Source organism: Aythya marila (assembly GCF_965140915.1).
Source record: "Aythya marila genome assembly, chromosome: 1".
In the NCBI taxonomy this organism is placed as follows: Eukaryota; Metazoa; Chordata; class Aves; order Anseriformes; family Anatidae; genus Aythya; species Aythya marila.
The window spans coordinates 148,396,387-148,418,299 of record NC_139042.1 but is presented as its reverse complement, the minus strand read 5'-3'; the positions used below and the strand labels follow the sequence as shown (position 1 = coordinate 148,418,299).

Here is a 21,913-nt window from a genome sequence, read left to right as displayed (position 1 = left end):
AGAACCGAAATTCAGTTTTAGTGTTGTCTAATGCTTTAGACATTCCAAACTGTTTGCAGATTATACTTTCTCAAGTTTAAAACTAATGTTACTTAGCAGACTGTAACAGATGAATATATACATCTATATATGGCTACGTCCAAAAGGGAAGAGCTGAGGAGGTCCACATTTTTTAATGACCTTGAAGTGCTGCTATAGATTACCTCTATTGCAGTATTTTTAATATATGAAACAGTATAAAAATTACAAAATTTTGGAAAAAAAAAAAAAAAAAAAGAGCAGGAATATTGCTGCTAGTACTTAAAACATTTTGGTAGATGCTGTTACAGGTGTTGCAGAATTAATGGCGTGGTTTCTTTATAAAATTTAAAATCTCTGTCCCTCTGCAACATTTTCCATAAGTAAAAAGAAACCTAGAACATTCTGCAATATAAAATATAATTTTCTTCTCTATCAGGAGTCTTCATGTATTTCTGTTGATATCCTTAACGAAACTCTCTAGAACAAAAATAAAACAAGATCAGCTTAAGATAAATTAAGTTCTGAGATATACAAGGAGTACAAAGAGATGAAACAAAAACAACAACAACAACAAAAAACTAAGTGAAATACATACTGTGAGAAACTTTGAAAAATGAGAAAGGATTATTTTTCTTTTAAAATTAGGTGTTTGGTTTTCTGTTAGCACTGATTAAATGAAAAAGATGATAGAATCTAAAAAATCTTTGTCATAGTGAAAAATTGAGATAAGATTTCATGTTATCTCATATCATGTAAATTAAAATGTATGCATTTCCTATTTAGTTTAGTTCTATTGTTTTCTCTTATTTATTACATTCATAGTATTTATATACAGCTTGACTTTTAATGTTGAACAGTTTGAGTTGTGTGCAAACCTAAGAACTAATTTAGTTATTCTAAGTACTATAGTATTGTCTGCCAATATGTATCTCCAAGGTAAGAGTTTTGTGATAAAACAGATACCATCAGATATGTAGTCATCAAAGTGTGAAGGACCGGCAATAAATACAACAAAAGACAAATAGTAAATTCAATGATGCATGCAAGTCTGAAGGGTAGTTGAATATTTGTGTTAGTTTTGGAAGGCAATTATAGGCTTTTAAGGTAATTCACTGTACTATTTTGAATTCATTTTTTATTTTTTCCTGCAAAATCTACCTTTCATTTTAATATTGGTCACACCTTCAGTCATGGTCTGTGTACTCAGTATTATTAGTCAAAAGTAAATGCATGCAAAGATGTTAGATATCAGCTACCAAAAGATGTGAACTCTAAGTCCTGAGTTGAAAACTGATTCCTGTATATGCTCATGAAAGTTATATACAGGTCATACATGTATTAACTACTCCCGTGCTGGGCAAGCATATGAGTGCTTGCTTCTGAGAAGAAGCAAGTATGCTAATTACAAAGTTTTATGTGATCTCATGTCAAGTTTCAGTTTTATGACAGAGGACTTAAGGGGCTCTCCCAACCTCCATCAATTCTGGCTATGGTTTCCTGCAATTTATCACAGCACCAGTTGGCTCACATATGTGATCCAAATTAGTTCTACAGTTATGCAAATTCTTGGATCAATAGTTTTTGTCTTTCAGCAACTTGTGTGAGGCAATGGTATTTGTGAAAGACCTACATATTGGTATGATACCCACTCTGATTACAAATGAGTTAATTCATCTTTGTAGTTATGGTACTCAGCAGCATTTCTCAGTCTTTGCTACCTTAAGCCTTCTCCTTGAGTCTTGCAAAGATGCAACAAGGTTTTGGAGAAAACAAATATCCGTAAGTCTGAGAAGGGTATAGAGGCCTTTATCTTCCTAACACACCCAGGAGGTTTTGTCCTCAAATCCTCATAAGCCACTTATGAGCAACTTTTTTTTCTTTTATTATTTTTACAAGTTCTTTTGCCAAAGTTAAGTCTCACACATTTATATTTTTAGCATTTTGTATCCCTGAACTGACCCCCAAAAAACATGAAAATCTGCAGCTAGAACGTAGTAGGTAAACAAAAATGTGAAGAGGGAAAGCTTAAGGAACTAAGTTTAAGTCGTATAGAAGTATTTTCTTTTTAACTAATCTAACATTTTCTCTTCCTTAAAGTCAGATTTGATGCATCACCAGAAATCAAACTATTTGTAACACTGTTCCAGCTACCCAAACCAGAAGGTTTTCATGTTAATACTTTTCAAAAAGAATTTGATATTCTTCACATTGTGAGGGAACACATACCGAAATGTGTTAATTTTTTGAAAGAAAGGATACAGCTGTAGTTGAAATACAGTGCCTTACCATATAAAATCTCTTGGGTAGAAAGAAACGCAGTTTTAGCTGCAGCATTTATTTTGTTATTATAACATTCTTAAAGGGCCTCTTTCTAGAGAAATGGTGTTAAATAAATAAAAGATACTCATTTATTGAATCATTTTCCAGACCAAACATCTATTAAACTGATTTGTAACACAGATTTTTACGTTTTAAAACTTAGAGGAAAAAATATTCATTAGGTAGACAGAAGTCAGTTCTTTGACTGATTTTTTTTTTTTTTATACCTTTGGCATTTTTAGCTCAGATAAAGAATAATAATTTTATACTGCATTTATTGTTACAGAATTCATAGTTTTCAGTCTGCTAAAATATGCAGATACCAACCTGAAAATCTCTAATGAACGTTAAAAAAAAGAAGATAAAACCAAAGGCCACTGTCCATTCACAGATTGCGCTCATGAAATGATAAGTATAATCCTGATGGAATGAGACATAAAATAAATTTTCAGGAAAACAAACAAACAAACAAACAAAACAGCTAAACGAAATAACTGTGTAATGCTACAAAAATAGGCATAAGAGCTCTGAGGCTCTTAAAAAGTTGATCCTTAAAAGACAACATATGATTTGAGAAAGGAATCCATATGCTTCAGATCATGAATGTTTTGGGGAGACGTGTGCCAAGCTTATATAATAGGATTCTGGTCTCTTGTTTAGAAGTTCCAATTCCACAATAATTTAACAGTAAAATTCAAACATGTAAAGACATTAAAATATATACAGCCTATATTACTAGAACGTCAAGGAAAAAATAAAAGCAGTAACAAAACTAACAATCTTATAAGCAACATATACTCAGTAAAATTAAGTATGTTTTTTCCTGAGAGAATTCATTGCATTTGTTTTACAAAATTAATAACTAACATTGTCACAAAATGCTATGCTGTTGTATTTCAAAGGGAAATTAAATATGATTTCTTAGGTAAAATCACTCGTAGTTAGGTCAAGTCTTTATAAGGATTTATTTTAATTTATTTTTGGAATGAGTAAACAGAGAACAGTTTCCTTCTATAAATTCAGCAAACATACTGAGACTTATGACTCATCATCACAATACCATGTTGTATTAAAGTTAATACAGATTCAGTTTTAACAGAATGGTAAATACATTTGTCAAGTCTGTATACATCCCATGAAGCAATGTCTTGTGCACCACTATGAAAAACATTACAAGGAAACTACAATTAGCACTAGATCAAAGCATAACTTGAATATAATCTTCATCTGAAAAATATTACGTTCTTATGTGAAGGATATCAAAGTGCCGATATTCTTAAACTTTTACTCAGAGTCACTGAGTTCAGTAATACTATCCCTTACAATAAATTCTCACAATGTTTTTAAATGGATGGCCACCTGATATGACAGTTCCTGACAAGACTTTTGTTTTTAAGTAGACCGTCATAGAAAGACCTAAGTAACATGACAAAAACAGAATGACAAGTGTTTTGTTATGTGCCATCAACAAATATGACAAATTTTTCAGTAAAAATAATTTTTAATCCTTGTGTCTCAAGGAAAAAAAAAAAAAAAATCACAAGGTATATATTACTAATATCATCTAACTTGAGAGAGAAGAGTTATCTCACAGGTGCCTTACCACTCTGGTTGAAGTTCATTTACCAGTTTGCTTTTATTAAATTCTTCAAGCAGACTAAATGCTCTGTGTTACTTAACTTGATTTTTGGAAACCTCCATGTGGCAAAGTTTGTACCAAAATAAAATTTGCCTTTTAAAAACCATGATTCTGAGAAGAATGAAATTAATTAAAATATTTGATGCTCCCTTTAGTATGCTTTAGCGCAAACCCCCAGTGTTTACTGCAGTAGTAAAAATTAATTAATAAGGAACGATGGAAAAAGCTGAGAAAAACAGTGTAGCAAAAATAACTCAGAAACTTCAGAATTAAATTGTTCCACCTTTGTTCCATGCATGAAGTTCATCTTCAAGAATTGTGACCACAAAAGGAAGTAGAACAACTCATTTCCAGAAAGTTTGTTTTTTTACACTTTGTTCTACTGGTAAGTTTCACGTGCCTCGTTAAAATGAAAGTCTAACTCTCTTAAGATGTACCCATCCATGAATTTAACAAGCCACAGACAGTTTTCTAATGAAGAAATAACTGTAAACTAGTTTTCTGCAAATCAGTGACCTTCTGTTCTCAATAATGTACTATTTAAAGTCTCTGATGTGTTAGTAATGCTATACAATTTAGATAAGCATAACAGCATACCCCAAACAATACAATACCGGGTAAGTTGGCTACCTAATGGGATTTTACCTTTTCACCTGGAGTCCAATCAATTTTTGTCATTGAAATTTTTGAAGCAAATACAATCACTGGTGAAAAAAAAACAGCGTAAAGGAAACTACAAAAGTTTAATGAGTAATAATGAAAATGCCTGCTTTTAAAAGACGTCTCAGTTTCCCCCTTCTCTAACACAAAAGATCCAGAACAACCAGAATATCACATCAAAGTATTAAGAAGACAAGTAAATGAAATATATTACTTAAAGGGAAGTGATAGCATATCCAAACATATTTCTGAATAAAGGTTTCTGGGGGCTCTTCCAAGTACAGAGGGTAAGGGTAGACATTCCAAAGATCAGATCACTTTCATGACCGAGGACTATGGCAGCAGAGCCCTGCATTGTTGGAAGGGGAATGAGGTTGGTTTCCATTTGTCCACAATAGGTCCTTTGATATATTTGTATAATTTTCTCTCAGAACTGCAGTCCTCTTTAAAAGCCTCTTCACAGCTGCTGAAATCAAAAGCAGACTGTAGCTGAATGGCTTATATGATGATCTGTTGCAACCATTTTTTGACACTGGCTGATCACCTGGAGTCCAATAAAATCAGTGGGATGACCCTAATTTCAGCAAGATGTGGCAAAAGCCAGTGCATTGAGTGTTCATCAAGGGGAGGCATCTAATCAAGCCAAGCACCAACAAACATGATCGAAAGTGTCTACTTAGGCTTAAAAGGAAATCTTGTATATGTCAACTGTATTTTGTATTTCTGTGAATTAGGTTCACTTCAGAAGTGGTGCCCCCTTTTTGCAGGCCTTCTCCATACCCTCCCTAAAATGAAGGAAGTTGGGAAGTTGGTCTGGCTGACTTTCTGATGTTCCTTCCTTTCTGAATTATCATATAATAATACAAAGAACACCAGGGCATCAGATTTAAATATACTGCTGAAAGAAGAGCTACAGCTTTTTAGAATGACTCTGAAGCTCATCTTTATGCTATTAATACTGTTTTGACACGCTATGTGCATTATAATGGCAGAAATATTAGAGGGTCCTAAGCAAAGACTGAAACCTCATTTCATCCTTTATTAGCAATGGTTTAACTTAAAAGGAAGATCAAGAAGCCATAAAGGGAAAACTGTGAGATGCACTGTAAAGGATACTGGGAATGAAAGCAATGCATGATATTACAGATATGGCCATCCTTATGTGACACACAAAGTAAGTGTTCCATTGTGGACAGGACTTGTAAGAGATTATAGATTGAAGTGTTATGTATACAACACCAGAGCCAAATGCCACCAAAGCTCCTATGTCATGGACGCTGGGAACAGACAGCTCCTGGAAAGAGATTCAACACAATGGTTAGCTGTTACTATTCGTACAGTGGTAGGAGTCAGTGAGCCCTGAGAAGATGCTCAGCATGTAGAAGCAGCAGGAAACTGTCCCTTCTAACAGTCTACACAGGGAAGATGAAAGAAAAAGGAGAAAGAGTAGGTCAGAGAGGTAAATTAACCTTGGCCAAAGCCACCAGGTAAAAACTAAAACACAGGAAAGCATAGATCAATTTTAATGCTCTTCAACAGTCAGTCATTATCAACTACTGTTTTCACAAGCAGGACCAGGCTTGTGTTTTTCTTAAGAGGTTCCTATACTTCCTTTCTCCCTTTGCTCTGCCAAAGATTTTAATCCTTCTGTGTTGAAAGTTGAATCTGCATTTGTGTGGCCATACAATAAGTAACTAGTGGTGACTTTTCATAGCAGCTGATGTAAAGTGTGACCACTGCAGCTCTGTCCCCACCCTCCACTGGTCAGCCACAAGACTCAAGGAAATGAGTCAGCAGAAAATTAGTTATATATTTAAGGGGGAAAAAAAGTGTTACCTAAAATAAATTCTTGATATGAAGGTCTTCCACTGTCAGTCACTTGAATTATTCAGCCCTCCAACTCTTTCCCACATCACCAGTCACTTTTATTTAACTTCCACAACATGTGAAAGAGTGTTTAAAATTCCAGTATCACTACATGTGGCCTATATTTTTTTAAAACCCTAACTATGGAAGATTCTCTCCTTTAAAACACACACAGCTAAAATATCTGGCAAAAGAATAGATTAAGATTCCCAAGAAATTGTATTCTAAATGTTTCAAAAAAATATGAATTCTAAGTTATGACACCTTGGAATCCAGTACCAGACAGATAAATTAGCTTTTAAGCTCTACTCTGTCACCAGAACATAGCAAAATACGTGCTATGATCTGACCTACTGCAGTTCTATTTTAATGATTCATGAAAACATGTCTATATTCTCTCATTATGTATTTTAATATTTTTTTTTTCTGTCAGGAAGCCACTGATTTCTTTTTCTTTTAATGGTGATTATATTCACATGCTCTATTTTATTTTTTCCTATGCTTTTCTTTCTCATTATTCCCCTCTATCTCTCTGTGATGTATTAAGTTCTGACAGATTTTAAAGCATGTTTCTCACAAAGGTATTTCAGTGGCCTCTCATCTACACTTGCATTTTCTTTTCTTCTGTTCCATTTTTTGCCTTTTATGCAGAACTGACAGCATTTGGTACAGAAAGCATTAAGTAAGCTTAGCTGCTGGCTTTTGCATTCAGCCCTGCATACAATATAGAGAATTTTTCTAAGAGAGCTCTCACTCTTGCTCCTATCAAACTGCCAAAGCCAAAACAAAACAAAACAAAACAAAATAAAAAAAAAAAAAATTACATGTAACACCTACAGAACCATGGGAAATCTTGCTACCTCTGGTGTGGTAAGCCTCCAAAGCTTCCTAGTCAAAGATGGGGAAATCTCCTTAATCATGTGTAATGTCTAACTGGCAAAAGCAAACCTGCTGAGACCTGGGTTTATGCTTTGCCTTATTCATGAAGGCCCACGGGGCTTTTCCTTCTATATCCAATTATCTTCTCAAAGCTGTCCCTCCACTGTCTTTTATTCCTACATTTCAGGCATTGTATTATTGAAACCAGAGAACAAACACCTCATTCATGATCATTATTTAATTTCTTAGAAACTCTTTTGCTTTTAAAGAACCCACTCCTAGAGTTTTCTACCACCCATATTCTCATTTTTGTAAAGCGTTCAGAGAGCAATACCACCAAAACCCCATACTGCCTATCATACTACATGTTTTCAAGCAAAAGCTTGAAAAAATTTCCCTTACAATTAATTATGTTACTTAAAAGATTAATCACAAGTAGCGTTATATTAGTGTTAGTAAATGCAAACCTTAAATATTTCCAGTAATATTTCACACTGGAGTCTTTTCAACAACCTAGATATTTTGCTAGGTGAGAGAGAAAATAAAGTGATGCCCAGTCAGTCAGTCAGCTTTACTAAAACACTCAGGTATGAAGCTAGTTCACCTGCTGGGGAAAAATAAGCATTAAGAAACCACCAAATTGTAAACAGGGATATGAATTTCCTGCATGATGCACTGCTAGAGAGACTAGGCTGAATGGTAAAGAAAACTTCAAATTCCAACTTTTCTTTTATCTCTTGACCTGAATCAACCATCTGACCTTGAGCAAGTCTCACAGCCTATTCATGTCTCAGTTCTTGTGCTGGTAAGTGGGGTTGAGTGTCCTGTTCACTATACAGTTAGAAGACCTAAGACTTGCAAGCCACCATTTCTATCTTCATGGGCAATTAATCATGCTCAGATATTTGCTAGATGAAATCCTTAGCTAGATAGGATCCTTACTGTGTTCTGAACCTATCCTACAAACTATACCTAACACTCAAAGTAAGGTCAAAGCAAGAGAAGGAGAAATTAAGAGAGGAAGGAACCTACAAACAGGCAATGAGAGACAATAAAGATTAGATAAGTAATGCTATTACTCTCAGTGAACCTCATTTGAAACTTTAGCATTGAGATCTCTACTTTCTTGACCCTCTCAAATTATTTTGTGTGCTGTATTTGTCTTTTACTAATTGAAACTGAGTGTATTTTAGTCAAGCAACACTGTCCATTGTCATCTGACTTCTTTTGTGCCACATATAAATCTAACCAGTAAGAGTACAGATATTTAAAAGTAGAATAGTATGCAATGCCTGTAGAGTTTGCTATCCACACACAGTGCTTGGAGGTAAAACTAGAAACAGCAAGATACCAGTCTAAGATAGAGAGGTTTTTTTCTGAAAATACTATGCAAATGACCTTCAAAATTGTATTGACTGCTGAAGCCCTGACAATCTTTATTTTCAATTTCTCTGTATATTGTCAAGTCACTATATGACAGAACAGTCTTTACCAAAATGTTCCCCAAAGTAGGCTATTCTTCAAAAGAAATAATTCATCTCTTTCCGCAGATTTCAAGATAGTATCTCAAACTACCTGCTACCATTTGATTCTCAGATGAAGAATTTATGATATTAAGCTGTTTTCTAGTACAGACATGTTACAAAATAAGCAAAATCCCTTACTGACATAGCTATACAAGCAAAAAAAAAAAAATTAATTAACAATCTAATTTACAGGGATAAATCAAATCTGTCATTTTAAAGCTATTGAAAATGTAAGAACTAAGAAAGACATTTGCCAAGTATTCACACTGAGATAACGTTAACCATTCTGATCTATTTGATTTTTTAACTGATAAAACAATTTTAGTTTTATTTATGATATGAGATTTATAATCATACCTGGAAAGTTGCAACTATGCCCATTCCAGTACAACCCATCAATCCAATGCATAATGAGAACATGTTGCACGAAGACCTAATGAAGTGCGATGACTCATTTTGCTTCTTTATTATTAAATATCTGATATACATTGTAATTACACCTGAAAAAAAAAAAGTATTTTTTCAATGTTCACATATCACTTACATTTCAATACCTTGCATTATAACACATTTACATACAGAATGAAATTATAAGCATCATGCAATAAATAATACTGCCTTAATTTTGGATCTTCACATCTTAAACTCCACATTGCTGCAAATCAGTTCAAGAAAAAACTAATTTAAATACCATATTAAATACCAGGCACTGGCATTCCACATCAGGAACAGCTGTTACAGGCAGAAGTGGGAGAATTCAATCTGCTCTGATATACACTCTTGTACCAGAACTACATCTCTTTAATAATGGACATCCTGAAGAATTAATATATTTCTGCAGTGTGTAAACAGAAAAAAATGTAACTAGCTGTGTATTCAGAAAATATTCAGAAAGCTTTTGGCATTCTGGCTATTCTTTAGTATAACAGAGGCCCCAAACCACTACTCATAGATTTTATTGCAGCCCACATGACCCCAATATGCAGCTCACTCCTGACAAAAACCTCTAGTGAATTAGAAGATCATAGTTCATTGGGATAGAACAAGTAGTAAACTGGATTCCATGAAAAAAAAAACAATACTGTAATTCAGACTGATAACAAAAAACATGGTTTCATTCTATCTACAGCTGGAAAAATAAATCATGTAACTTTGTTCAGGTACTGAGATGTTACATGCAATGCAACCACACAGTGTGAATTAAATAGATTCTTTGAAAAAAATATGGAATTTTAAATTGCATGAAGGCCTTCACAGCCTCTATATACATGTATACCATTACACAGTTTTTCATCTTCCATCCCCTAGAAGCGAACAGGAAGTCCCAAACCTTCTCATTCAAGGTCAGCAAAAATTTAGTGGAGTAGGCATCTTCACAGAGGAAGCCAAGTTTTGCTTCAATACTGTTTTACCTTGCTGCAGCATTATTTAACCAAATGTCTCTCTATATCAAAGATAAAGTTGGCGCACACTAATTATGCTATCTTTCTTCCTCTTTTTATTTCCAGTTACGTTGACTACTTTGCACTGATGAGATGCTCTTGAGAGACAGAAGAGCCTCTAAGATTATGCTTCCCCAAGCACCTGGTCCTCTGGATATGAATTCCATCTAGCTTGTATTACCACTTAAGTGTGGAGTACTTTTTCTGCAGAGCATTGTGTGGACTCCAATACAGAAGACAATAATTGTTAGTTTACATTTCTTTTCTGTGTTAGGCCAAGTAATGTATACCTACCTAAAAGTGCTGAAATATTAATCATAAAACCAAAGATACCACTCTCAGGAGGTTTAGTTCCAGTGTCACTAAAACAAGAAGGGAAAGAAGAAATTAAAAGTTAATTGTGATCTGTGAAACATAAATGAGACATATACATGAAACCTCAAGAGTAATGTAACTTGTGTGAACTGCTGTTACATTTAAATGTATAAATTGGAATGTCACCCGCTGTGTGCTTAAGCTCTATTTGTAGTACTGAATCTTTGTTTTAGAAAGTAAACACAATTTTAGAGCACAGTATTTGAATTGTATTCCTTCATTTTCTCTATGCAGTATGCAAAGATGTGATAGATTACAATACTGTGGTTGTGAATTACATAAATGATTATATAAATGGTATTTTAGAAATGACATTTGTTTTATCCACTAAACTAACACTGTGAAATATATATCTAATGGCATTCAGTATCCTAAAATGTTAGAGAATTTACACTTACTTTCCTGATTTCACTGAAAAGACTTTACGCCAGGAGAACAATTGTGTTCCAATGCCTGGGAACATACCTAGGCAGTGTTTAATTTTCTAATTTTCTAATTTCCAGCATAAGAGGACTTTCAGCCCAAGGTGTCGTCTTTCGCTGAAGCAAATTGCCCTCATAGGGGATAATTAGGAGTTCACTGGGCTAGACAAATGGAGCTTACATAAATACATATAGGTGAAAAATGTCACATATAAAAGATGTATGTTATTTACAAAATGGAATACCTTCATCACAGAATCCTTTTCCCTCTTTTTTCCGTACCTATTTGCAAACACCTGCACAAACAGCCATAGCAGAGAATGTCCTTGCCTAGCAGGAAGGGTGTACTCCTGAGAGGATGTGAGTTCAAGTCTCCTCAAGCAGGATCCCTTTATGCCAAGAGAGAGAACTGTGGAAAGAACGCTGCAATACCATCACCTCTTTGTGTTACCTTTTCTTTTCTACAGCACAGCCAGATGAGAATATCTGAGAACATCAGGCTGTTTGTCAAGCCGATGGAAAGCATGTAGCTCAAAGTCTTATACAACTTGGCTGTGAGCTGAGTTTTTAGTTACTCACCAGAACTAAGAGGCTGTGGGGTAACACACTCACCAGAACTAAGATGGTTGTCCATGTAAACAGAGGCACCCAAGGAACTTTACTGTCAGAAACGCAAACAGGTAAGGATTTTAGCCCTTGCCAAAGTTCAGTGGAAACTGAACAAAGACTCTGAGAATGAAACTTTATCTTAGCTATATGATGAAACAAGTAGGTACTAGCCAGAGATTTTTCACATGATTCAAGAAGATAAATCCTCTTCATCCCAACAGTGAGGCTGGATTAGATTTTAGTGCCAAACTGAACATACCACTGTGTGCAGTCAACATGACAGTGTGCAGTCAACATGACAGGTACTCATCCTGAATGCTGGAGCTTTAGTACCCGAAAGAGAAAGTTCTCTCTACATAAACAAATGTTTTTAAAGATTATGACAATTTTGTTAACTTCAAGCCAGAAAACTATAACCATATCATTTTTTTATTATTATTTTTTTACAAACTCATGTTCTCTCTCAATCCCCTAATCTGTCACAGAAACATTTGTGTAATCAGTTACTAAGGTGATTTATCAAGAATGGGAGGAAGCTTAGAGTGCAAGGAGAATCATTTTCTATGACAAACTGAAGTAAAATGAAAAAAATGAAATCTTGTATTTCCTTTTGATGTGACTGGTTCCAAATCCTCAGACAACAAAAACTTGGGATGCCTAGGCTTTTGTACAAGTTTTTACAACTTCTCAAACATTAAGAATCCCTACTGACATCTATTTTCCTGTTGTAATGCTTTCTGAAGTCTTGTTATAGCTTGTACTTAGTGTTAGTCATTTTTGATTGTAGAACTGATGAAAACAATAGAGTGACTCTCTTTTTCTTTTTTTTTTTTGTTTGACATTTCTGAAAATCGTCTTAATCCTCACTTAATTTAGCTGATTTTTTAACCTTGAACTTCACATCTTTTCCTCATCTTTCTGGAGTGTTTTCACAAATACCAGTAAGGGCTTCATTTAAACAGTGGGCTACTTGTGACAATCTTGAAGGACTTTTGCAAATCAAGAGACTACTCTATGCTAAGTACAGGATTGTGATCACTTCAAAACTTTTGAAGGGCTTTAGGTGAGAAGAGAATGGAATCAGCACATGCAAAGAAAGCAGCCATTTGAAGTTCTTGGAACACTTCACATCATAAGAGCAATCCAAATAGCCTGAAATTGCACTGAACTCCAGTCATTTTTTTAATTAAAGCTTTTCTCAAGCTAAAGTTTTACAGGTGAATTTTGCTATTGTTGATTTTTAAACTCAATAACCTTTGACATTTACTTCCAAGTAATTTCATACCAAGAATATTATGTCATATCTGTGATGTATTTACAAAGTACTGTACAGGATTTTGAAGGACACAATCTTTCTAATGCCATATTTTCTACTAAAAATATCCCTAAGGATAAAGGAAAACTTAGATACATTTTTAGTTCACTTCTGGCGTACTGCTTTGGAGAAAAAAGAAGAAACGGAAGGAAGGAAGGAAGGAAGGAAGGAAGGAAGGAAGGAAGGAAGGAAGGAAGGAAGGAAGGAAGGAAGGAAGGAAGGAAGGAAGGAAGGAAGGAAGGAAGGAAGGAGGGAAGGAAGGAAGGTATCATGTAGCAATTACTGTTTTTTAATGAAAAAAAGGCGCATACTGGACCTGGTGCTCCCTAGTGCAGACAAACTCATTATAGAGATTAAAACTGGAGGCAGTCTTTAGGCTGCAGTGGCCATGCTCTGGTTCAGTTTGTGATCTCAAGGAACATGGGCCAGGCAAAGGGCAAAGTCAGGGCCTTGGACTTCTGAAGAGTGAACTTCCAGCTGTTCAAAGACCTAGTAGACAAGATCCCCTGAAATACTGTCCTTAGGCACAAAGTTGCTGACAGAACTGGCAACTCTTTAAAGACGTTTTTGTTAGAACACAAGAACTCTTCATCTCCCTGCGTAAGAAAGCGAGCAAGGAGGGCAGAAAACCAGGAAGGCTGAGCAAGGGTCTGATGGTCAAACTGAGGTGCAAGAAAGAAATGCGCTGGCAGTGGAAGCAGGGACATGTGGCCTGGGAAGAGTACAGGGATGGCATCCAGATATGCAGGGATGCAATCAGGAAAGCCAAGGCACAGATGGAACTGAGCTTGGCAAGGGATGCAAAGAATAACAGACAGGGATTCTACAAGTACATTGGCCAGAAAAGAAAGGCCAAGAAGTGTGTGCCCCCTCTGATAAATGAGAAGGGAGAACTGGTAATGACAGACATAGAGAAGGCTGAGGTACTCAACAAGTTCTTTGCCACAGTCTTCACAGACATTCAGTCTTCCCAGGTCTCTGCTGTCCCTGAACCTCTGTGCAGGGGCTGAGGGAGCAAAGTCTCTCCCACCATAAGTGAAGAGCAGGTTTGAGACCACCTGATGAAACTGAACAGTTACAAGTCTGTGGGGCCTTATGCCATGCATCCCAGGGTCCCGAGGGAATCATGGAAATATAGAATATCCCAAGTTGGAAGGCACCCACAAGGATCATCAAGTCCAACTCCCGGGTCCCCAAAGGACCACCCAAAAACTAAAATAAATAAATAAATAAATCAGATCATGTGTCGGAGAGCATTGTCCAAACACTTCTTGAACTCCGGCAGGCTCGGTGCCGTGACCACTGCCCTGGGGAGCCTGTCCCAGTGCCTGACCACCCTTCTGGTGAAGAACCTTTTCCTGATATCCAGCCTGAAGCACCCCTGTTGCAGCAGCTTCAAACAGTTCCCTCAGGTCCTGTCGCTGTCCCCAGAGAGCAGCGCTCAGCGCCTGCCTCTCTGCTCCCCTTGTCAGGGAGCTGCAGGCCGCCATGAGGCCTCCCCTTAGTCTCCTCTTCTCCAGTCTGAACAATACAAGTGACTTCAGCTGCTCCTCATATGTCTTCCCCTCTAGACCCTTTACCACATTTGTTGCCCTCCTTTGGACAATAACAGTTTTACATGTTTCTTATACAGTGGTGCCCAGAACTGCACACAGTACTTGAGGTGAGGCTGCACCAGCGCAGAGCAGAGCGGGACAGTCCCTCCCCTCAACAAGCTAGCCATGCTGTGCTTGATGCACCCCACAGTATGGTTGGTGCTCCTGGTCACCATGGCACCCTGCTGGCTCATGTACAGCTTGCTATCAACCAAAGCCCTCAGAACCCTTTCTGTGTGGCAGATCTCCAGCATCTTGTCCCCCCCCCTCCAGCCTGTATGTATAGCTAGGATTTCTTCCTATGTGCAGAATCCAGCACTTGCTCTTATTAAGCTTCATATTGTTGGTGATTGCCCAGCTCTCTTATTTGTCTAGATCTCTCTGCAAGGCCTCCTCACCCTCAACGAAGTCAACAGCTCCATCCAATTTGGTATTGTCTGCAAACTTGCTCAGAAAACCTTCAAGTCCTTCATCCAAAGCATTTATGCAAACATTGAAGAAAACTGGTTCTAAAATGGAGCCCTGGGGAACCCCACTAGGGACAGGTTGCCATCCTGAAGTAACCCTGCTTACCAGAACCCTCTTGGCCTGACCCATCAGCCAAAGGATGTTATTTCTGTTCCCACTGACACTCTGCCTACTGTTACTGGTCCCCAGTATTGGGCTGCAGCTATTGTTTACAAGATTGTTGTTGGTTTTTTGTTGTTGTTGTTGTTTTTTGTTTTGGTTTGGTTTGGTTTGGTTTGGTTTAATTTATATTCAGCATGCGCCTTCAGGACTTGACAATGTAAGACTTTAGGTAGAGCTAATATATCTTAATATCTAGTATTACTGTAAAAAGTAGACAAGCTTTTGGATGTGTTAGCTTTTCTTTGAGTGAATCTACATTCTATTTGCTAGGGATAGCTTGGTAGTTCTTGCTTAACTAGCACGCCTGATAACTGTTTAGCATAAGAAAGCATCCTGATTTGAAAAGTGGTATGAGAAAAAAGCTGGTATGAGAAAAACATAGTGCTATGAACTGAACTATTAGTGAACTGAACTGAACTATTACCCTGAACTTGCTCGTGGGTGAAACTGGTGTCATCTCCCTGTATACAGTGCAAATATTTACTCTACCATCCTTCAGCTTGAAACCTGGCAGGCAACTCATAGTACAGGAAATAGTTTTCTGAGTTTTCAGGAGCCTTGGATGGTAGAAAGCCATTTTGATATACTGTTTCAATGGGATTGGTGTGTTCATAAAAAGATTTATGTTCTGTTAAATTGCTGGTTTTCAGTAGAAGTGTGTTCAGGCAGAAATTGTTTTCATGTTTCCAATATTATTTTTCTTGCATGATTGATGTCTTTGTGTATCCTGTTTTGGCTCAGGGTCACTAACTGCACAACACCAGACACAGCAGACCTGGGATGGTAGAGTGACAGTGCTCCAACTGGCTGATGGAGTTGCCAAACCTCTCTCCATCTTATTTGAAAAGTCCTGGCAGTCAGGTGAAGTCCCTGGTGACTGGAAAAAGGGAAACATCACTCCCATTTTTAAAAAGAGTAGAAAGGAGGACCCAGTGAACTACAGACCAGTGAACCTTACATGTGTGCCTGGGAAGATCTTGGAATGGATCCTCCTGGAAGCAATGTTAAGGCACATGCAAGACACGAAGGTGATCTGAAACAGCCAGCAGGGCTTCACAAAGGGCAAATTGTGCCTGACCAATCTTGTGGCCTTCTACGATGGAGTGACTGCATCAGTTGACAAGGGAAGACCAACCCATGGACTTCTGCAAGGCCTTTGACATGGTCCCACATGACATCCTGGTCTCCAGATTGGACAGATACGGATTTGAAGGGTGGACCATTCAGTGGATAAGGAATTGGCTTGAAGGCCGCACTCAGAGAGCGGTGGTCAATGGCTCTGTGCCTAGGTGGAGGCTGGTAACAAGTTGTGTTCCTCAGGCATTCATCTTGGGACTAGTGCGTTTAATATCTTTATCAATGACATAGACTGTTGGATCAAGTGCACCCTCAACAAGTTTGCAGATGACACCAAGTTGAGTGGTGCAGTCAATACTCAAGAAGGAAGGGATGCCATCCAGAGGGACCTGGACAAGCTTGAGGAGTGGGCCCATGTGAACCTAATGAGGTTCAACAAGTCCAAGCGCAAGGTGCTGCACCTGGGTCAGGGCAATCCCAGATGTGAGTACAGACTGGGAGAAGAACTCACTGAGAGCAGCCCAGAAGGGAAGAACCTGGGGGTTCTGATGGATGAAAAGTTTGTCATGAGCAAACAGTGCGTGCTTTCTTTAATTCTATGATTCTACGATATGAAACAAATACTTATGCTCATTTATCTGCAATGATGCATAGGTGAGCACATCATGGACAAGATGAGGAACCCAGTATGAAAATTACATCATTTGTGTCACTATCATGTGGCAGAATTCTTCTAGGTCCAGTAGTCTTCTGAAGAGTTGAAAGAGGAGAAAGTAAAGCAGATGGGGAACAAATATTTGGGGCCAAAAGACTCATTTTGGGGCCAAAAGACTCATCATCATCAAATTTTCTGCATAGACATCATAAACTATTTAACACCAAACTGAAGGTAGGAAGATTATATTCTGATATCAGCACAGTTTCAATGGCAAATGTTGATGTGGTCTTTCTCTCACTGTAAAAACTGTCACATGGTAAACGAATATAATTAACAAGTTGCCTCAAGGCATACATAGGTCACTTGAATAATCTGAATAAGAATTAGACAAATGCTGAACTAAAATTTGTCTATATTGTTCTTCTTTGTCCAACAGGAATTTCCCCACACAAATTCTATTTCATTTCATTTAAGACATTGCACAACTGAAATCTTGCAACATTCTTCCTCTTTCTTTTTATCACTCTAAGTTTCACTAAATCACATTCTTAATCCCATGATTCATCTTCTTATGCTAAAGCAATAAACTACCACATAAGAATACAAACTATGAATATTGGCCTGAGTACACCAGAGAAATCATCATATTATGTACAAGTGCACCTTCTGTGAAGAACATATGCCTAGATCATATGTCTTTAGGACTATTAATAATTGTTCACCAGCAGTCAATGTATATCCCTAGTAAAAATGTACTAGTAAAAGAATTTAAAATAAACAAGATTTCTTCTTCTAAAAAAAAAAAAAAAAAAAAAAATTTACTAGCAAATGCTGTTTTTTGTTGTTGTTTGTTTTGTTTGTTATTTTATTGCTGACACAGTTTCATCCTTTTTTTTTTTTTTTTTTTCCAATTAGATATTACCTGCACGGAGCTTCTTATTGATTTAACTGTGGCAATGGTGACACCTTCATCAGAGCTTTACATCTGTGACTTCTCTGTTTGGTCTACAACTTTCAAGTCACCCTTACAAGTAACATATGTGTGCTGTCAAAAACTTGACTGTAAGTACGGTAATTCATAAAGTAAGTCATATTCATTCATGTTTTATTCAAGTTGGCATAAGCTGCAACAATAAGAAACACCATTTATCAAAATTCTTACTACAAAACCTCAAAGTCCTTCAGAGCACAAACCATGTACTGAACGTGAACAGTTGCATCAAACAGTTTATTTTTCTTGGATAACAGGGGATAAATTGCACTGGTTACAAACACTTTTGTGTCAGTAGAACTGTATGTAATCATGGAAGAGCAGAACTGTAACCACTATTGCTAAGGCAGTAGAATATTTTTGCACATACAAGAACAAGGCTTTCTAAGAGCACAGTCCAGATACGGGCAGATAATCTTAACAAGTTTTGCTGACATAAGCATGAAGTACAGCTTTCTTTGGCTCAGTTTGAATGAAGCTCAACTATCTTGTGGGTTGCAATGTTATTTGCACCATCTTACTTGCTTATGATCACAGACCTGAACTTTCAAACAAATTTAACAGTACGTACAATTCAGGTTAGCAGTCTTAAATGTTTATGCATGTTCATAGGTTCTGTCAAGGAATTAGGTCTAGAATTATCTGAAACATGTATTTGAAAAGCTTCTTTAGATCCTTTATATATCTGAAACCATTCTTGGATTTTTGTCTCACCTTTGATCTGTTAAGAGCTAAATGCTAGCAATTTCACTATTCAGATTTAAATGTTAACTAAAGCTATATAAACAATGATTTATTCAAATCTGTGCTTAAATGACTAAAGTTATAGAATAAAATAGAACGGAACAGAACACTGCAGTCCTGTTGGAAGCATCCTACAAAGATCATAAAGTCCAACTGACTTTAGGGCTAACTAAAAGTCAAAGCGTATTACCAAGGGCATTCTCCAAATGCCTCTTGGACACTGACAGGCTTGGGGCATCAACCACCTTGCTAGGAAGCCTGCTCCAGTGTTTGACCACACTCATGGAAAATAAAGTTTTCCTAATATCTAGTATGACTCGGTATCAGGAAAATTGATGTTAGAAAAAAGCATGCCAGTCATCTCTTGGGTAGCCTTTTACACCCATTGTTGCTATGCCGAAATTGTAAAAATGCATGCCTGCGCGTCTCCTACAAAGCCTGTTGGAGCTCTTCAAGTCCCACCACCATCTGCTGCACTTTGGCCCAATTCTGGAGTTACGCAAACAAAACCCTACATGTACACTCCTTAAAACTGAGCGGTCAGCTTATGTCCGTGCGCCCATAGCATACCTTGGCTCCAGCCACGAACTTCAGGCCCCGTGTGCCAGATGTGTTGAGACCCTGGGTTCTCTGGGGGTGTTGAGGCGTGCTGGGGGCTGGTGGGCAGCAGCACATGGAGGCACCCAGCTCTCCCTCCCCACCTTCCCTTGGCTGCTCCCCAACACCGAGGGAGCCCCCCGGCACCTGCCCACAGCCCACCGCCCCTTCCTGGTCCACTGTCCCCGTCCCTCCTCACCTGATGTAGGGGACGAGGGGCTCGACGTGCCCCTCCAGCACGGCGATCACGTAGGAGATGATGAAGGCGGCCGAGGACCAGGTGACGAGCAAAGCGGGAACGAAAGCCACGCCGGGCATGAAGCACAGCATCGCCCGCGGCTGCCCTGCCCGGGGGGGCATCGGGGCGAGAGCACCCCGGAGCCTCACACACACGCACACACACACGGGGGCACCCCCAGGGCTCACGGGGCACCCTCACACACCTCCGCCCGGTTCCCAGCGTCCTGCCCCACGCGTGTTTTTCCCCCGCCGGGCAGCGGCGCGGCGCTGCCGCCTTTCCCCTGCGGCGCCGGGGATCCCCCGCCCCGTTTCCCGCCGCCTTCCCTTCGCTTTCGCTTCTCCTCAGCGCGGCCCCGCTGAGGCAGCGCCCTTGGGGGCGCCGGGAGCTCCGCCCTGACGGCGGCTAACGGCGGATAATGGCGACCAACGGCGGCCAACGGTGGCCAGCGGCGGTGGCGGCGAGGAGCGAGGGGCCCCACGAGGCCCCTCGGCTGCCAGGGGGTGCCGGGTTTTAACGGCCTCGGTTGGGGGCTCCCCCGACCCCCTGTACAAAACCCGCCCGCCCTGGGCTTTCGAGCACCCCTCGGCTTGCGAAGTTCCTGGGGGTTGTGTCTTCACACGCATTGGGGAAATAGTTTTAAGTCAAACTCACACCGCTCTGCACTTTCGCTTTGGTTTAGCCTGTCAAGTTTCCTTCTGTTTGCTTTGACGTTTCGTATGTGTCTGCATTTCAGACTAACATCCGAACGCACGGTCACTGTCCCAAAACAAAGTGCACATAATCTGTTTCTTCTTGAAAATTTCCTGTGAGTTCTGCCTTCAGCAGACATTCCCTGTGCTGAAAACATCGCGAGTTAGAAGCCGAGTACTCTCCAAGCCTTTGAAGATGCTAGGAACCGCCAGAAATATAGTAAAGGCACTTAGGATGGTGTGTAAAGACAGGAAAGTAATCACAAACTGTTCTAAGGCTGATAGTGGAGGTGTGCTATATCCAACGCCTTTTGGCAGCAGCATGTTGCTCACATTCTTAATGTGTAACTCGAGTCTAATAATTTACTGATACTTCATGATTACATTGGAGCACTTTCAAAAAAAAAAAAAAAAAAAAAAAAAAAAAAAAAAAAAGCCCGTCTCTTTAAAGCAAGGACTTAGAAAAATAAATTAAAAAAAAAAAAAAAAGAAATAAACCCTCAATGACAGAATGACAGGTATCTTTGTTTTGTTCCTTGGAACAAAATATTCCATTCAGGCTCTGTATCCAGCCTCTTCAGTAAATAAATGGACTGCAGAAATGTGTTGACGTTCACTGTACATATAGAAAGATTTTTTTTTCATCAATAGCATACTATTCCATTTTGTTTCCTTGTAGAAGAAGGATAAGATTAATTTTCTTTTACCTCAACAACATTTAGGTGCTAGCACTGGAAAAATATCACGTTTTGCAAAATCGTGTTATACTAACTATAGTTTTGTAAGTAGTAAATAACTCACTCTTGAGTGAGAGTTGAGTATTTAAAATTTTCACATGACTTTTTGCAGTACCTGGACATTATTTGGACTGAAAGAAAAAGACACGTCTTTGGCTCAAGCAGGTGGTAGTTTGCTGTATGACGATCACTAGCAAAGGCACTTTGCTGCTATGTAAACATTTATTACAGCTCATGTGATGTTTCTTTATACATTTATTGTAGGAAGTATCAGCACATAACCTGTGAATTATGATATTTATTTATTTATTTATTTATTTTGCAAGCAGTATTTTTACACTGTTCTTCAGAAGATTAGGAGCTGCAAGGAGTAATTGATACAGGTTACTCACAAACATGGGGGTGTCATTTTATTTACTGGGTTAAAGAAAATCAGTGTGGTATTTCAGGGATTGTATTCTGATTTATTGTGCTTTGGACTAATTGTATTGAAACACCATGAGCACAAAAATATAAAATAACTGTGGTCTTCAATGTTACTGCACTGGATTTAACAAAGTGATTGGACTACTTCTTAGATGTTTAAAACTTTGGTATAATTTTTTGCTTGTCAGTGTAATATCATATTAGAATTATTAGAAAAATAAAGTTAATGTGTGCAAATAGTAACATACATGTCCGTGAGTTGAAAACATATTAAGATAAAGGAAATAGTCATGGAAGAAATCTAAAATAGATTACACCAATGGTATTTGTATCCCCACTTCTATTCTATTTCATTTGCAGTCCAATCTCCATTGTTTTTATATTTGTTGTATACAACTGTTTCCTTCATCACTTTACCTTCTAAGGCAAGTCAGGTAATGTCAATTAGGGGAGGT

The 21,913-nt window shown here is 38.1% G+C and overlaps 2 protein-coding genes across 3 annotated transcripts in view; one reads left to right on the top strand and one right to left on the bottom strand.

The window, feature by feature from the left end:
• The window catches only part of WASHC3 (WASH complex subunit 3), a 56,359-nt gene extending 45,787 nt beyond the window's left edge, over positions 1–10,572 (top strand). The window contains exon 7 of the mRNA XM_082780579.1: positions 10,419–10,572. Coding sequence (XP_082636705.1) covers positions 10,419–10,455 — 37 coding nt within the window. The 3' untranslated portion in view covers positions 10,456–10,572. The remainder of the gene's footprint in view (positions 1–10,418) is intronic.
• On the bottom strand, positions 259–20,259 carry DRAM1 (DNA damage regulated autophagy modulator 1). 2 transcript variants are annotated; one of them, XM_082780560.1, is made up of 7 exons: positions 19,565–20,259; positions 10,647–10,714; positions 9,268–9,410; positions 5,756–5,933; positions 4,625–4,683; positions 2,668–2,760; positions 259–498 (listed from the first exon to the last, which is right to left on the bottom strand). In XM_082780560.1, the coding sequence occupies exons 1-7, from the start codon at positions 19,723–19,725 to the stop codon at positions 454–456; spliced, it is 747 nt and encodes a 248-aa protein (XP_082636686.1). In that variant the 5' UTR covers positions 19,726–20,259; the 3' UTR covers positions 259–453. The 2 variants fall into 2 exon arrangements, with proteins under 2 accessions (XP_082636686.1, XP_082636687.1); XM_082780561.1 differs by lacking the exon at positions 2,668–2,760.
• Between the last annotated feature and the right edge of the window lie 1,654 nt (positions 20,260–21,913).

Excerpts from the sequence above, each read along its gene's own strand:
- DRAM1 (XM_082780560.1), bottom strand. The coding sequence starts at position 19,725 with ATGCCCCCCCGGGCAGGGCAGCCGCGGGCGATGCTGTGCTTCATGCCC. Across the intron at positions 5,934-9,267 it reads GCATAGTTGCAACTTTCCAG|GAGCTGTCTGTTCCCAGCGT; the intron begins GTATGATTATAA and ends ATCTCTTTCCAG. Across the intron at positions 2,761-4,624 it reads ATTGGACTCCAGGTGAAAAG|GATTATACTTATCATTTCAT; the intron begins GTAAAATCCCAT and ends TCATTCCATCAG.